Source organism: Syngnathus scovelli, chromosome 12, assembly GCF_024217435.2.
Source record: "Syngnathus scovelli strain Florida chromosome 12, RoL_Ssco_1.2, whole genome shotgun sequence".
Lineage (NCBI taxonomy): Eukaryota > Metazoa > Chordata > Actinopteri > Syngnathiformes > Syngnathidae > Syngnathus > Syngnathus scovelli.
This window is the reverse complement of record NC_090858.1, coordinates 9,912,567-9,930,257: the sequence shown is the minus strand read 5'-3', so window position 1 is coordinate 9,930,257 and position 17,691 is coordinate 9,912,567. Positions and strand designations below refer to the sequence as shown.

At 40.9% G+C, this 17,691-nt stretch overlaps 1 protein-coding gene across 5 annotated transcripts in view; it reads left to right on the top strand.

Annotated features, from left to right (window-relative positions):
• sipa1l2 (signal induced proliferation associated 1 like 2) overlaps positions 1-17,691 on the top strand; it is a 65,710-nt gene that overhangs the window by 23,988 nt on the left and 24,031 nt on the right. For all 5 annotated transcript variants that reach the window (XM_049736613.1, XM_049736611.1, XM_049736612.1 and 2 more), the window contains exons 2-9: positions 1,200-2,957; positions 5,617-5,750; positions 7,614-7,802; positions 11,011-11,185; positions 11,345-11,448; positions 12,211-12,368; positions 12,861-13,437; positions 15,986-16,260. In XM_049736613.1, the coding sequence (XP_049592570.1) occupies positions 1,457-2,957; positions 5,617-5,750; positions 7,614-7,802; positions 11,011-11,185; positions 11,345-11,448; positions 12,211-12,368; positions 12,861-13,437; positions 15,986-16,260 (3,113 nt within the window). In that variant the 5' untranslated portion in view covers positions 1,200-1,456. The remainder of the gene's footprint in view (positions 1-1,199; positions 2,958-5,616; positions 5,751-7,613; positions 7,803-11,010; positions 11,186-11,344; positions 11,449-12,210; positions 12,369-12,860; positions 13,438-15,985; positions 16,261-17,691) is intronic.

Sequence of the window (17,691 nt, the reverse complement as noted above, 5' to 3'; positions counted from 1 at the left end):
TTACTTTCATATATCACAAAGAAAGAACAAGATGGATACACAAGAGAAAAAAAAAAAACATTTCATTTAATAACCCAAGTTTTTTTTAAATTGAATTAAACTGTCCTTCTCTAGAAACATTAACAAGGGAGATTTTGGGCCGAGAGACCAAGTGACGTCAGAAACACTATCGATTTTTTGGGGCACATTTGAGTAAGCCTGGTTTGTTAAAATTGATCGATGGGAATTGCAATTGTGTCAGGCTGTCAGTAATAGAGTGAATTGTCAATTTCGCCTATAAAACTGACTGTATTCACAATTGCCTGCAATTGTCTGGGATGGGCTCCAACCCCCACACCCCTGAACAGGATAAGCAGACATAAATGAGTTGGCAAATAGTATTGAAAGAGAGAAGCACAATGTAATTGTACCCATTTACTATTTATGAAACTGTTGGATACAGATGTCAATATTGTTCCTGTGTTTATCTTTTTAGTTTGCTGAGAGGGGAGTGATAGAATAAACTTGTCTTGAGAGTTTATGCTAGTAGAATGACGTCAGGAATTTTGGCTCATAATATATTTCTGTTTATAAAATTAGCTGGCAACCAGTTCAGGGTGTACCCCGCATACCGCCCGACTGCTGGGATAGGTCCGCTCTCCAGTACCCCGAGACCCTTGTGCGGATAAGAAGATGAATGAAAAATGAACATTCATCATGTCCGATTCAACCCATTGTTATTTTCCATCAACAACAACAACAAAAAAATAAAATGTATGAAACTCTCTGCTGTATAATTTGCATGTTTGATCCTGCAGGCAGTATCAGATATTTGTACATGTAAACGTCTCGCGGAACATCTGCCTCCTGTTACTGTAATTCACTTCAGCACCATCTGTTAGGCATTGGACAAGTTGATACACAATACATCTGTTTAGTTATCAAGCCATAATTGTACCAACTCCTCTTAAATCCTCCGATCAGCTACATTTGGTGACCACTATGACTCCCACAAACCAAAACAACCGCTGATTCTGTCCAACGTCACCTAACAGTGTATAAAATGTATCATAATGGTATCTACTTTTCCCACGTTTTGCATGAAAACGTAAAATACACTATACAAATAAATTTGTAATGAATTTTATAACTGTCCCCGTTAATCGGTGTGGTATCTGTGTGTTAATATTTCACTCTGTGGTTTTGTCCTTTTACTTTAGGTCAACCTCTTCCAGCTGTCGTTCTACGTTGGCGGCAGGCTGTGAAAAAAGATTCCACTCTGCGGTGCCTCAGAAGTCCATAGACACGTGTCCTTCACATCCAAATGTTGTTAGTAGTTGTGCCAGTGGCCTTTTGTGAGGTATGACAACAGCATCACAAAAAAGAGATCCCATCTCTTTGTTTCACCAGTGAGCAGATCACGTGATATCATGAAGAGTCCTAGAAGTCTGCTCTTCAAGGTGTCTGTTCGCAAGATATGAGTATTTTGAGCCCGGTGACGGATAATAAATCAAAGCTTGTGGGAGTCGTGGGAGGCCCAGAGGAATACCATAGAGGCATGCAGTCAGAGGAGTTATTTAGCAGGAAACTCAAAGCCCTCAATGGCAGCATGGGACCCCCGGGCTCCAACATGCAAGGCAAACTTGAAGGACCGGGCAAAACCAATGGTACTCCAGCCATGCCTAAAATGGGGGTCAGAGCCAGGGTAACAGAATGGCCACCAAGAAAAGATGGTTGGGATGGACGGCCGTCACCAAACTATCAGAGTGTGATACCAGTATTCCAGAACGGCCAGCAGGACCATACTGTGGATGTACATGCGCAAGAAGAACCAGTCTGTATGGAGGTAGACTACTCTGATGCAAAGTATTCATTGAGTGACCTCCTCAGCCACTCACCATTGAAAGGCCTTCACCCTATTCGACAACGCAGCAACAGTGATGTCACAATCAGCGATATTGATTCCGAAGACGTAGTGGACCAGACAGCAGTCAATCCAAATACCGGGGCCTCTTTACATCGTGAATATGGAAGTACGTCCTCGATTGACCGCCAAGGGTTAAGCGAGGATGGCTTTTTCACCATGCTCAGGGGCTACAGAGTGGATACCTTGGACCACCGCAGTGTACCACCCCAGGGTTTTCCCGAGTTGTTGCGCTGTGATGTCTCCCTCTCCCCCAGCTTACAGACAGCAGCCCAGATAGCCAGAGGGGAGTTTGTCACCATTCCAGGCTACGACTATATAGATAGCGCTCTCCTCTATAGCAGAGAAAGGGAGAAGTCCTTCATGAGGCGTCTAAAGTCAGAGTCATCTGAACCATCTTTGTTCAGGAAATTGCGGACAATTAAAAGCGAAAGCGACGCTTTGAGACTCTCTCTGGAGGATGATCGAAGACCTCTCAGTTTTCAAAAATGCTTTGCCCATTATGATGTTCAGAGCGTGCTTTTTAACATCAGTGAAGCGGTTGCTAGCCGAGCTAACCTGAGCCAGAGGAAGAACACCACTACTGGAGCTTCAGCTGCTTCAGCTGGGGGTTTGTCCGGCATTGGCGCCAGTGCTCTACCGGGACCTGGACCAGATGCTGGAGTAATAGGATGCGGTAGTGGAAATTCTGCCTTCTTTGAATCACCACTAGGAAGTAGGGAAGACTTGAACCCAAAGGAGAACTTGGATGCTGATGAGGGGGACGGAAAGAGTAATAACCTGGTGTTGGGCTGCCCGCACTTTCGCAACGAGATCGGCGGTGAAGGCGAGAGAAAGATTTCACTTTCCAGAGCCAACAGTGCCAACTACAGCGGACTGTCGGAGAGCTGCTCCTTTGAATCTTCGCTAAGCTCTCACTGCACCAATGCTGGCGTCTCTGTCTTGGAGGTCCCTCGAGAAAGCCAGCCCATCCATAGGGAGAAGGTCAAACGCTACATCATTGAGCACATTGACCTTGGTGCTTACTACTACCACAAGTTCTTCTATGGAAAAGGTAAGAAATCTGTCCAAATGTTTGTCTGCCACTTGTGCTAACCGTTTATTATTTCACCAGATGGCCAATGGCAAGTGCTTCACTCAATCTAGGTTTTCCTGTGTTAAATTGAGTATTTGAAGGATTACTCTATTAAACGTTGTTTTTTGATCAAATAATTGCATCAAAAACATAAAGGTAGAATTAAATTAAAAGGCAAGTTTTAGAAGTTTGAGGGTAGCTTGTCTGATTAACAGTGAGGTAAAAATGGTGACTACAGCCTGTGCTATGCATTGAAAATAAATGACTCCTTGGAATATATATTTCCTTCTTAAAAAAGTACAGTGGGAAAGCAAGTTTCCCAATGGAACAGCCTCAGCTCATCATATCAGATGTCTTAACATCCCAGTTATTTGTTGCTACAGGACCAGATGATATTCGGGCTAGAACAATAGCTGGCTTGTGCTTGGTACAAGGGTGTATGCTTCTCTTACTTGAGAGACAAGCGGTCATGTCCTTTCTGGATATTGCGCCCAACTTTGGTGAGAAGCTGTGATTGGTCATGTGTGAAGTAAGAAGTGAGCGAGAGGCTGTGTTGCAGCTGTTCTCCATGGGGGGCAGTCGGGTGTGAGGACCGTTCTTATAAAACTCCGGGGTCAGCAAAACCATGCCAAGGTCTCCCCATTAAACCACCTGTGAGCATGGCCGTAAATACTCATGCCAGCCCAACCCGTCACATCATTATATACATACATATCTGTTTCCCTACTGTTTTGGGATTGGCTGCTTTCAGCAGATTGAATTTCCCAACCTTAGGCCACACAGAAAACAGCTGCTTCACCTTTTAACATTGGCAGATGCCTGAATGTCCACAAAAAAATACCCTGCTTTAAATAAAGCTGTCAGTTTGTAACGTCACTCAAAGCCCCTCTGGCACAATTATTGTTTAGATGTACCACTGAACGTCATCGGCTAATCATTGACTCTGAAAGACTTCCTCCCGTAACTCACTCTCCCATGAAATGGTTGTGTTGAGAGTGCTTAACCTTTCGGGTAACACAGGTCACCACGTATAGCGTATCTAGCTGAAGCAGCATGCTCAGTTGTCAGATTGCTTTTCTTGCTCATCTCTTTTTGTAAAGATGATGTCTTTGCACAGTTTGTGAATGTAACCTTTTTATGAGGTGTTTAACTGGAGAGACAAGTCTATCATCACCTCAGATACACACACACATGCACAAAGACGCACACTCACTCAAGCATGACGTGAATGCTTCCATCAGCTTGGCCTGTTGGACATTGATCTCACTGATTGCTTAAAGCCATATTTGCATCATCAGCAGGGGTGTTGTTCCTCAAGTCTGCACTAATGAACAGTGTTTATCCATCGCCAAAGGCCAGGGACTTGCTAATAGTCACAGCATGTATATTGGGAGTCGTTAAACTAAAGAGGCTCAATACTTTCTAAATCGCACCAAGTAAATACATGTAAAAACAAAAGTGCTTGCAGAGGGTTGAAGTGGCTGTGCATTGCAAGATGGCAGGAAGACAAATTTGATGTGTTATTTGACATGACAAACCAAGCCATCTATTTGGTAACCTTTGGCATTTTGTCAACGCCAAGTGACACGTTAAGCAAAAGTGTTGACAATAAAACTTTCCGCTGCGGTTGACACCATCAGTTTTCAGTTGCGTTTTGGCCTTCTACCAAACCGAGCATGCCGCCCCCTCAGTTCGCTATCCCTAACATGTCATGCATTACTCACATGGGTAACTATGTATTTACCTTGATTCAGTACCGTATTTTCCGCGCTATAAGGCGCACCGGATTATAAGGCGCACCTTCAATGAATGGCCCATTTTAAAACTTTGTCCATATATAAGGCGCACCGGATTACAAGGCGCATCTTCAATGAATGGCCCATTTTAAAACTTTGTCCATATATAAATCCATATATTTGGACACGCCTGCCGTAGTGGCTCAATATTGGTCCATATATAAGGCACACCGGATTATAAAGCGCACTGTCGGCTTTTGAGAAAATTGGAGGTTTTTAGGTGCGCCTTATAGTGCAGAAAATGCGGTAAATTTATTTTACATGATTAGATATGCTTTGCTCATAATCAATAAATGACAGGGAGGTGTGCATTTAAGATGCATGGTCTAAGCAACATGGACGCAACATTTAAACCATGTGCAGCAACCTTATCGTGAGAATGGCCCAAAGAATATTCACTATTCTCTGACTTCATCTCATATGGGTATGCTTGATACGGGATCATAAATTCATCAAGTCCAGATGTAAAAACAATAATAGAACCTGCACACACTAAGCTCTTACAATCTGAATAGAAAATCCATCCATATCCAACATGAGAATGCAGTTTGTTGCTGGTGGTGAGTTACACCAGGTGAATGGAAATTCTGTATTTTCCATGTATTTAATCCACGAGCGCCTGTATTCTAATTTTGAGTGAATCGATTGGAACGTTTTGGATAATTTCCTCTGTGCACTTCAATCTGTCAAAACTTGACTTTTGAAGTTTTTTTGTCGAAGCAAATACTGGTTTTATCTTTTTGATCACTTGCCAAAGAAGTCTTCTTAGAACCTTGAGAAAGGTCTGGAAAACATGCCAACACTGAGAGATTAATTTGGTACTCTTTTAAATCTGTCTCCAGAGCACCAAAATTATTTTGGTGTAGACGACCATCTGGGACCTGTGGCAGTCAGCGTCCGCAGGGAGCGTCTGGATGACGGAAAGGAGAAAGATGGAATGCAGTTCAACTATCGAGTCACCTTCAGAACCAGTCAGGTAAACATAACTCCGATAATTGCTCTTTTCGTACAACCTCATGTTATAAATCGGACGGGAACTTTTACAAATACACGGCAGAGATACCTACTGCAGTTCCTGACAAAGTATTGACATTTTTTTAAATGCTATGTTGCCTTGAGCACAACATGTTTGAGTCACTGAGGTCATTCAGGCAGTTACAAGGCTGTTCTCAGATCAAATGAAACGTCTGCTCAGACAGGGAGAGAGAATGACATTGTTTTGTTCAACAGTGAATACAATGTATTTTGGATTGAATAAACACTGTTGCTCTTCTATCTCAACTGGAGATAGTGAAATTGCACTCATCATTTTACAGTTCTGGCATTTTGTCCAAGGTTTTGTTTAATGATGGTTATCAATTTAATTTGAGCAAAATTATTTTGCTACATTTACTCTACAATGTTATAAACAAATGGAGGATTCATCTCACTTTACAAGGAAACAGTCAGTTTCATAAGAATCTGTTTTTGGTTTAATGATTACCTATTCCTGTTCATTTTAATCGTTTGATAAGGTGGCCACTTCATATCAAATATTATAAAAAGTAGAATTGTTTTCATTTAGAGGTGTGTTTTTAATTAATGATAGTAAACAACAGGTCTCTTGGCCTGAGCTTTGTTGTTGCCATGCTAAACATGTCTTGCCAAACACCCTTTGTGAGTTATAGCCACTTCCTTTGTGACAAGTCCGTAAGTGTGCAGAAACGCTTCACCGGTCATAAAAAGAAGTGGATGGAAGCTCACGCTCCCCAAATCTACATTAAAGACCCAAATGGTTCTTTACCAGTCATGGCTGAGTTGTTCAGTCTTGCAGATGGCATTTCATTGCCACTGTCCTTGCACGTGCTCCTTCACCTATACAACATTATTAATCCACAAACTGAAATGCTTCTTCTCATGGTCCCTTGATGGTAGAGGAACCCTCTCATTGATAGAGGCTTGGTGGTCTCAGGCAATGAATAATTCAGGTCCAACAGATGTGTGAGGCAAAGAAATGTCACTGATATCTCATACCATTCTTAGGTTTGGGCGACACTCCCTTGATAAAGCAATGTATCTGGGTCATGCGAACCCTGCATGTTGCACGCACTTTTAACTCCCGAACCAGTGGAGCGTCTATTTGCATGGGCGCCTATCATTAAGCCCCAGCGCTCTTTTCCTCTGTGTCCCACTCTGGCTTGCTGTTAAAGTAATCTGCTTTTCAGCATAGCATACCCCTCTCTTGACTGCTGACATCTAAGTCCGCAGGCCGTGCAGATAGGAGCGGGGATTCATAGGTGTAAACGCGTCTGTAATCCTCCAAACAGCGGCACATCGTTATCAGCGGCGTGTTTTAAAGCTGTTTGCTTCAACCATTACCGGCACATTAATGATCGTAACACTAAAATACCACTTAGCATCTACTGTTCAGTTAGACTATTTTAATTATTTACAATGGGAGATGTTAATGCTGCCCATTGGAGCTGTAATAAGCCATTGCCCTGAATAGCACGGCATAAAATGAAATTGTATTAGAACTGGGGTTCGCAACAGCAAGCACGAGCCTACCCATTTTGACGTCGGTACAAAATGTTTCAAGCCATCATCAAATCATTGTCTTCCAGACTTGCTGACCTACATGGAAGGAGCGCACACAGTGACCTACCCCTATTACGTTTCGGGCCTAGACTTCAAGTACACCTGTGCAGGGAAATAGAGATACAACACAAAAATCCAGCCAACAAAACAATTCAATTTTGATTCACACTGTCAAAATGTGTACCCGATGTTGTGACAAATTTGTAAGCATTACATGAAACAAAGTGTAATTGTTGAACCTTTTCCATTTGTATCCTGACAGCTGACTACCCTTCGAGGAGCCATTCTGGAAGATGCGATCCCATCCACAGCACGACATGGGACGGCCCGTGGCTTGCCACTTAAGGAAGTGCTTGAATATGTAATCCCAGAGCTAAATATCCAATGCTTGAGGCTGGCAATCAACTCCCCTAAAGTACCGGAGCAACTGCTCAAGTTGGATGAACAAGGAGTAAGTGCAGACTTTTTAGTTGCCGTTTAAGCAGTCGGATGTTAACTCTCATTTTGGGAGTACCTCCGCATTCATTATTAACAACGTTGGGCATAGGATGTCATAACAAAACATTGAAGCCATTGGACAGAAGCTGAAGTAATGGGTGTGCTGAAATATATTCAACTTAAAAGGACAGAAAAGCTACACGGTGTACACCAGGGGTGTCAAACTTTTTTTCGCGGGCCGCATTGTAGTCATAGCTTCTTTCGGAGGGCCGTTATGACTGTCAACCCAAATAAATGTATGAGCACCTCATATTATATACAGTAAAAGCTACAAAACAAACTGACAAACAACTCGTTTTCAAATCAGACGAGTAAAAATTGGTCAAATATTTAAAAAAAATATATTATTAAAGGTGAAGACAATTTGCAATTCTCGTAATGACACACGAATTCGATGCACAATTTGTCTTTGCGGGCCACATAAAATGATGTGGCGGGCCGTATCTGGCCCCCGGGCCTTGAGTTTGACACGTGTGATGTACACGCAATGTACTAAAATGTGTCGTAGGTGAGGACGCTGAGGATCTGCCTATTAAGACATTTAAAAATGTTTCCGCTGACACAGACATATGGGTCGCAAACCACTTGCACTGTCGACCATATTGAGCCGACAATGTTTAGTATTATATTTCATATCACCTGTCAATATTATATTCATCTGATTCCGTCGTTAAAGGCCATGGAAAGCAAAACAATGTCTTGTAAATTTGATCACCATAGAAAAGAGTGTTGTTTAAGTCCCCAGCTAGATTTGAATGGTTGAAAAAGTCACCCAGTTTTGTAGCTCAGTGGTGAAAAAAATCAAGCCCCCCCCCCCATCAATTTAAATCCTAATGACACAATTTGAATTACAAGTTACATATTTCCTAACCTTTGTGATGGGATTTATTTTTTGAATAGTGCAAGATGATACCTGATGTTATCAATATGCGAGTGGTCATTTCAAGATAACAACATGGTTAGACACGTTGAACAGGAAGAAGCGTGCAGGGATTAAGCAGCATTGCACTTGGTTGTCTGCCTATGAGAGATATGGCTACTTATCGGCGTAATTACATTTGTTAGCATTTAGCTTTCTGTCCAAATGTCAGGGGACAGCCTCTTAAAATGTGAATGAGCATTCCCTCTGATATATCAAGATTTTTTTCACCCCACATTGTAAACAGAAAGAGTCAAGATATCCCTCTAAGGCGAATTAAATGTAATTAAAAAAATAATAGTTTTGCTTATAATCACGGCTTTACTTTGTTGAAAGATGTTTAATTATGAGCACTTTTACATTTGACAATTCTTATTTATATACATTCCTGGTTTGATTAAAATTATTGGTGCTGTGTAAATGTTGATAAGGCAAGCAAACTGGATTTTCAGCACCTCGACAATGTGACAGGAAAGAGTCAAACGTTTTGCGTTTTTTTGTTTTTGTTTTGCATGTTTTGTATGTCTATCAGATTAAATTGTGTGTTTGCATGGCTAGTGAGAGAAGGATGAAAAGGAGATAAAAGCGTAAATGTACTTCACGTGTGTGCAGATGGACTGGCAAACGCATTAGCCTGTTAGATATTTTGGGATATGATTTGAGATTATATATCATAAATTACATTCTTAAGTAAACTGCTCATGTAAAATATAAAATATCTGTTGCTCCTATCTGGAAAATGACAAACCTCTTTTTTTTACCATCCCTGTTACATTATCTCTAACATTGTACATTTAATTTTGATAAGGACAGATGTTACAGTGATTATTGATTTACTGCCATCGTCTTCAATTCGTATCTTAACCAGAACTCTTATTATTTGAACCACAAATAAAAGTCATGTCAAATTTATTTTTTATCAGAAAGATGGTTTACATTGATTATTTGATACTTGAGTGGGCAAGCCCGAGAAGTCAATGGTAATTGCATTGTAAGATTTCTTTCAGGTTGAGATAAGATTTGTTCACGGGCTCAACAACACTATTGAGGCTACTCTTTCAGTCACTTCTCTTGCTTAAGAAAATCAATCACTTGCCATCATGGGTATTAATAGAATTGAGGGAGATTATTTTGTCTGCAGTTTTTCCACGAGTTGAAACTACTTCAGATAAATCTCTTGGAAGCTATATCCCAGGAGCCTGACTAATGCATTTATGTGTTTGCACTTTTCAAGCACTGACCATTTCCGACCAGGCCAACGTAATTGTCCTTGCCATCGGCCAATGTCTTAACAAGAGTAAAAGGTGATGTGATCCCAATAGATTTTTTTTTTTTTTTCAAAGGAAGGAACCTCATTTTGCCATTGCCACTGCTTGACATGGTATAATAGCCTTCTGTCAGTGCTGCCACTTTAGTGCACAGCAGATTGCCTGATAGAGAAAGTCACCATGACAACAGTGTCAGCAGTACACCAGGAGCTGATGACCTGTAACCGAAGAGAAAAGCTATTCCACTTTGTTGCTGTTACTTTTCTCATCCACAGAAACCCATTTTTTTCTGTATAGATGTATTGACCCTGGGTCAAGTTCAAGAAGATGCCTTTAAAGGGAGAATACGGGCAACAGGTAGCAAAATACTGAGGCAGGCGGCCATTTATTATTTCCCCTTTGACTCTTTGTTTTGGTCAGGTTCAAGGAGAAGTGAGCCGTTAAAGATTGATGATGATGGTGGTGGAGGAGGCTCCGCATGTCATTTTGACCTGGCCAGTAATAATACCCGCAGTACAAACAAAGCAAAACAAAATGGAGTATTATATTTTGACTGTCAGCTAGACTTTGCTTTAGACGTCAAACAGTATTCTAATAATTCAGGTCATTACAATCACAATAATAATATTTGTCAAAACAAAGGTTTTCAAGTGGAATTAATTGCATAACTTGAAAGCCATGACAGTTTAGTTTGCATTTCTTGGTTCTAATTCAAAAATTCACTGCTTGTTATTGTGTACATAGTACCTATGGGGGCCCATGTGATGTTATAGCTCTACTTTAAAAAAATAAGTTCAGCTCTTTCTTAGAAAAGGTTATGAAAGCGATCGCATTAGCTGTGATGTGACGAGTGGCCGCTCTCGGCAGTTTGAGTGCATCACGCAGAGTATGCACAAGTGTTTTGTATGCTACGCAGCTGCAACAGGAAATTATACTTACTGAGTACGTGCGTGTGTTGATGTCTCTCTTTCCAGCTAAGTTTCCAGCACAAGGTGGGCGTACTTTATTGTAAGGCCGGCCAAAGCACAGAAGAAGAGATGTACAACAACGAGAGCGCCGGACCAGCACTGGAGGAGTTCTTGGATCTTTTGGGCCAGAGAGTTCGCCTCAAAGGCTTCACCAAGTACAGAGCGCAACTAGATAACAAAAGTAAGATAAATTATTGGACGATGTAAACCGACGGTACATACTTTTACATTTCGAATAGCGAATAGCAATGGAAGAATAACTGTCTCCTTTTCCCCTAATGCTCCAATGCAATTCAAATGTTCCCACAAATCTAAGACTGAGTTGTTTTTGTTGTTCCAGCTGATTCCACAGGCACACATTCTCTCTACACCACCTATAAAGACTACGAGCTGATGTTTCATGTATCCACCATGCTCCCCTACACACCCAACAACAGACAACAGGTCAGCAAACACCAATTTCGCAAGCATCAATTTTGAGTCTGTATGGTAAACCACTTTGACGATGGACAGTAGTCTCTAAGCAGCTTCATATTTGGATAGCCTCATTCTTGACTCCTGCCAGTTGCCCCCCACGCCTCGACGAGATCATTTTGCCACAGTAACAACCCATCAGTTGAAACTCCGAGCGTTGCCATGGCAACGGTACCTCATAGTAGGAGTTTAATCAATGCATCCCCAGGGGCAGGACCTGCCTATCTATCCTAACAAGTGAAATTAAATGATTGTAGCCGTTGCTTGACAACCATTGGTGCCATAAATCTGCCATCATAAGAGTCCAATAGTTTAGTTTTTACACACCTTTTGTTGTGTTGACATTAATAAACCCATTTGTGATTTGTGTCTCTTATTTTATTTTACCAAGTTATGTCACTTAATTTAAGCCTCTTTAAACTTACAGCAGGACAAATAGATTTTACTCTCATCCGCTCACATTCACCTCGGCAACCTTAATTTTAGCTTGATTTAAATTCGCTTAATCCTGAAAATAGAGAATCGGTACACAATTGAACAAAAGTGACTGAAGTAGGTTGGGGATTGATGTTCTCTAGGCCTGAATTTACTGAACTTTTACATTTGTGAACAAACCTCATACTCTTAAGTTTAAAAGAACCTGAAGTCATTTGAGGATCATTAAATATAAAAACAACGATTGTCATTTTTTTCCCTTCTTGTATTAAACTGCTGTTCCTATCTTGTCTTTAGTTATTGCGGAAAAGGCACATTGGCAATGACATCGTCACCATAGTGTTCCAGGAGCCCGGGGCCCTTCCTTTTACTCCAAAGAGCATCCGTTCCCATTTCCAGCATGTGTTTGTCATCGTCAAAGTCCACAATCCCTGCACTGATAACGTCTGCTACAGGTAAATAAAACAAGCCTGCTTGTGAGCTTCCTTGAAAGCTATCTTTGAAAGCAGTATGTGTGGCAACGTGTCAAATCGACAAATATTGCAGCCATAGTACTTTGGAATGAGAGGCAATTAAATATCCTCAAGGCAAAGTGGGTACGTTTATCTTTTGATTGGCTTCACATAGATGTCTTTGTGCTACCTTTTTCACGGCTATTAATTTGGAAGAATAATGATAATGTTCAACTAATTGTTCTGTTTTCTGCCGTGGCTACTTGACAGTAGAAGAATAACGAGTGAGTCTTTTTATCTGCACAGTAATGATACAGTTATTATCACGACACCTGGAAATTATGACATTGAAATTTCTCCCTGAGTATTTCTAGTGTTGACATAAACCTCAGCCTTTGACAGAGCAAGATTAAAATGGGCAGTATTTTATCATTTCTAATAGCTGTCTTTTATACTATGAGCCGCTCAGTTAAAGTATTTCATTTTGTCTTCCAGTGTCGCCGTGTCCAGGTCAAAAGACGTGCCTCCGTTCGGCCCCCCGATTCCAAAGTCTGTGACCTTTCCAAAGTCTGCAGTTTTTAGGGACTTCCTGCTTGCCAAAGTCATAAATGGAGAAAATGCAGCGCATAAGTCCGAGAAGTTCCGAGCCATGGCGACCCGTACGCGGCAGGAGTACCTAAAGGACCTAGCGGAAAACTTTGTTAGCACTGCTACCATTGACTCCGCTGTCAAATTCAGCTTCATTAACCTCGGCGCCAAGAAGAAGGAGAAAGTGAAACCTAGAAAGGATGCACATGTCTTCAGCGTTGGAGCCATCACTTGGAGCGTTCGGGCTCGGGACTTCGGCCAATCGGCGGATGTGGACTGCTTGCTCGGCATATCCAACGAGTTCATTGTGCTCATTGAGGAGGAATCCAAAAATGTGGTATTCAATTGTTCTTGTCGCGATGTCATTGGATGGACCTCAGGGATTATGAGTATAAAGATCTTCTATGAGCGCGGGGAGTGTGTCATGTTGTCTGCTCATGACAACTGTGGAGAAGATATCCGGGAGATGGTGCAAAGATTGGAGGTAAATGCTTCAAAGTCTCAATTGCAATAATTATTTCATTTTAAAGTCATTGTATACATTCCAATCTGCATTATCGATACTAACCAGGTAAACTAATATTTACCATAACACCCCTTTCCTCCATCTCATTCCACTGAGTCAACCATCCATTCATGAATTTTATTACTAACGCTACAGTATCATCTTTGATTTGTAAAGTGTGCGGCCCCAAAATGAAGAGCCCCAAGAGGATTTTAACCCTTCTAGTTATTTTGGGCTCAAAGTTATCACTCACAGTCAGCGTGGGTGCCCATGAAGTGGGTCACATATTTAGATGTGTTGCTTTCACTTTAGTAAAACCATTAGCAGGAAAAAATACATTATTTATTGGAATTGACGATCAACATTCATGAAATTTGGGGCAATTTTTTAGATTGATGTTACGAAGGATGCATCCAAGAGGATCCAATTTTTGGGGAGGAAATAGTCACAGCTATTGGGTCTGAAAAACTAACATTTTATATCCTAATATTAGAAGAATAGCACAGATCCCCCAAAAAATATATGCAGCCCAAGGACAATGATTTTGGCATAATGTAAATGTCTCAGAAGATTCCAAAATTCTACAAAGTAGTAACCTTCGTCAGTACATTCATGGCATGAAAGAACAGAGAAGGCCATATTAGCATTTGTGATTAGCCAAAGGACATCCATCTCCTCCTCATTGCCCATGCTAATCTCTCTCACATTTGCCCGTGGGATTTCTGCCAGCTCTTGCACAAAAGATAATAAGTACTAGATGCTCGTGGCAATCTGTGCTTGCCTTATAAAATGTGCATCACTGGTGACCCTGCCCATCAATCCAGAAGGTGTCAGTCTTTTGTCCTGGAACTTCATCCAATTCCGTTTTCATTTGAATGGTTTCCAGACAGAAGAGTAAGTGATGTATTGTGAAGCAAGTACTAGATTGGCCTGTGCAGCCTGTGTGAGAACACCACTAAAAGCTTTGTGATAACATCCTGCTCTCCAGGGTGTCAGTGAGCTCGGGGGCCCCCATGTTTGGATTTTATTGAACAAGTCATCACTGTCCTATGTGTGGTCCTTTTCTTTTGACTTTTCAGTGTGTGCACGGATAAAAAAAATATATATGAGTGAGTAGAGCATTTATTTTTTGATATTATCAATATTGCTAAATCTGCATGGAATCGGATTGTAGGGGTTATAACATTTTAATCTCCTCTGCTGAGTTGTAATCAAAATGTTTCTTTTTTGGTCACAAAACTTAATTCATCGTCTTTGTGATTATTTTATGGTTCAATCTTGGGGTCACACGGCACATCACAATGAAACTAATTGGCTGACACTAGGGACAATTCTCGGTATGAAAGCGTACCTATTGATGCTAACGTCAACATTTATCTTCAAACAGTACTGCTGAACAATGTTAAACCGAACTTTACATAATGACTTCATCAAGCGTCTTAATTTATTTTTTTCTTACAAGAAAAGTTTTGACATTTTTAACTAAACTTCAGGCTGTTACTCATTTTTTAAACAGTCAAGTGTAAAAAAAAAAGTTGATCACAAATTTGTGTCCCCTGATGCGCAGGAAAAACTTGAGGAAGCACTTTATATTGTATTTTTTTTTCCCACTTAGTTTTTGCAGAATATTAGCTTAGCTTGGGAATCAAGTTCCCCAGTCTTCCTTTAGTATTATGTTTCATAAAATCCTCTCAGCGAGTTTTAGAAATTCATATTTTCATTTTTTTTCCCCACTTAGTTCTTGCAGAATATCAACTTAGTTTGGGAATCAAGTTTCTCAGTCTTCCCTTAGTTTTGTATTTCATAAACTCCTCATTCATATTTTTCTTTAGCTCCAGACTGTTATCTGAAAGAGAAATGGAGTGATTAACAAACGAGTGAATCCACAAAACTAATTCTGCGTCTCACTTAGTGGACACCAGTTGATCTGTTGTGGTCCACTATGGTTGTCTGGGCTCAACTCGCACAGCAGGGTAGGATTTCTGCTAGTGTGAGAATCTGGTCAAGTGTTGACAGGCCAAAGTCTGAGTTAATGTGTCCCTGAAGCCAGCTGCCACTCTGAGGTTTATAGAGCCAGTCAACCACAACTAATCTGACCAGTGATTAAAGCTCATTGAGTGCGGTGTGATTTCTTCTCCAGTGCTTCTACCGAAAACACTTTTGGGAAAGTATCCAGCAACACAGTGCACTCGCACTCGAGTGAGACCTCCAAATAGCTTGGTCGAATTATGTTGTCAAGCTAAAAATAGATGGTGTGATTTTATCTGTGACCTTTTTTTTTTTTGTACGTCTATAATGATACTGAAATGGAATTGCTTTTGTTTTAAAGCCGTTCGTGTTAACAACTGGAATTTGTTTGTGTTATTGATAGCATACAATTATGAAATGAATCCAAATCAATGTGACGTTATACACCATTTTCTCTAAACAGAGTCACTTCAATCAGATAATTGCTCTTATATTCAGATGCAGAAAACTGTGGTCATATTGCACATGATTAACAGACTGACTTTTATTCCTGTTTAAGATCACGACCAGAGGCTGTGAAACAATAGAGATGACTTTACGGCGCAACGGCCTGGGCCAGCTGGGTTTCCACGTCAACTTTGAGGGGATCGTGGCTGATGTCGAGCCCTTTGGCTTTGCTTGGAAGGCGGGCTTGAGACAGGGCAGCCGTCTGGTTGAGATCTGCAAGGTGGCTGTGGCCACCCTCACCCACGAGCAAATGATTGACCTTCTGCGCACCTCTGTGGCTGTCAAGGTGGTTATCATCCAACCATATGAAGATGGGACCCCTCGAAGGTAAGAAATGCAACTTTTCATTCTCATGTTTTTGTGTTAACTTGATATTCCCTCCCGTATTTGAGATAATTAGTGGAGAGAAATATACTTCCTTGTTTTTTTACTTGATGTTAACAGCTGCTTCCCCGCAGAGTCTTTGTTTGTTGAGGCACCTGTACAACAATACACTCACAATCAGCATTTCAGGCTAATAATGAGATCATTTAGATTAATGCCTCAAGTCTTGCCGCTATGGTTCACTTTTGCAGATTGCTTTTATTTCTGTCCTCCCCCATTGTTCACTTTAGCAATTAGAGTGGGAGGGGCTGGGTTTTTGGGAACATTCACCCGTGGCGAGATGCCATTTTTCCAGAAAGAGGAACATATTTCAGATGATGTGATGAGAATAAGTGGGCTGTGTGAAATTGCCTTTGCAATCACCACTGTGGCTGACAAATAAAGTCCCTCCCTATAACCCAAGCGTATAACAGTATTTAAGAAACAATTCAATGTTTGTAAAAGGTTTCATCTCCCCATGTTCGAACTCATATTATCTTTGTTTTGTAGATGTTTTGCTATACCACATTCATATTCTTATGTAATCTTTTCTTTCACTTACAAATAAGCAAGGCAGAATTGTCTTGTGGTTTGTTGCAAATAAAAAATATGAGTCTGAAAATTTACTGTCCAGATATGGGCAATATTTTTGAATCACAGCCATGATGAATAGATCAACAGTTTACGTTACAAATAAAATATGAGAAAGCTTGAGGAAAACAAACATATTTATTATAGTGTTAGCTTCATCGTGTTAGGGAAATGCATATAGGAAGTACAAACACGCATTGCCATAGCGAAAGTCACATTTAAACAGCTGTCCCCAGTCATCAAAACATCAACATCAACAGAAACATCAAAACTATAATCAAATTCAGAATACTAAGGGCATATGTATGGTCGGTTCTCTTGTATGGATGCGAATGCTGGACAATCGGCAGCAGCATAAGGAAAAAACTAAAGGCAACAGAGATGCGGTTCCTCAGAAGAATTCTGAAGATATCATGATATGAAAAGATCACTCCTCAATACAGTACGAAAAAGACAGATGAAATTCTTTGGGCACACCTACAGAACAAAGGGAATAGAACATCTCAGCGCAACAGCAAAGATTGAGGGAAAGAGAAGCAGAGGACGCAAACGACAAATGTACGTGGACAGCCTCAATGAATGGGCAACTCATAAAGAGCTAACAAACAACCAGTTCATGAAAGCTTCGGATGACAGAGAAGAATGGAGGGCCATGGCCGTCAATGCCTGTTCCAGGCAAGACACCTGATGATGATGATGATGAGCTTCATCACTGATTTTGACTTAAGTTTTCTCTGTTGGCAACATATTGTTTTTCCCAAAATGGTAGCCTAATATTCTTCCTGTTTGAGTCCAACAGCAGCC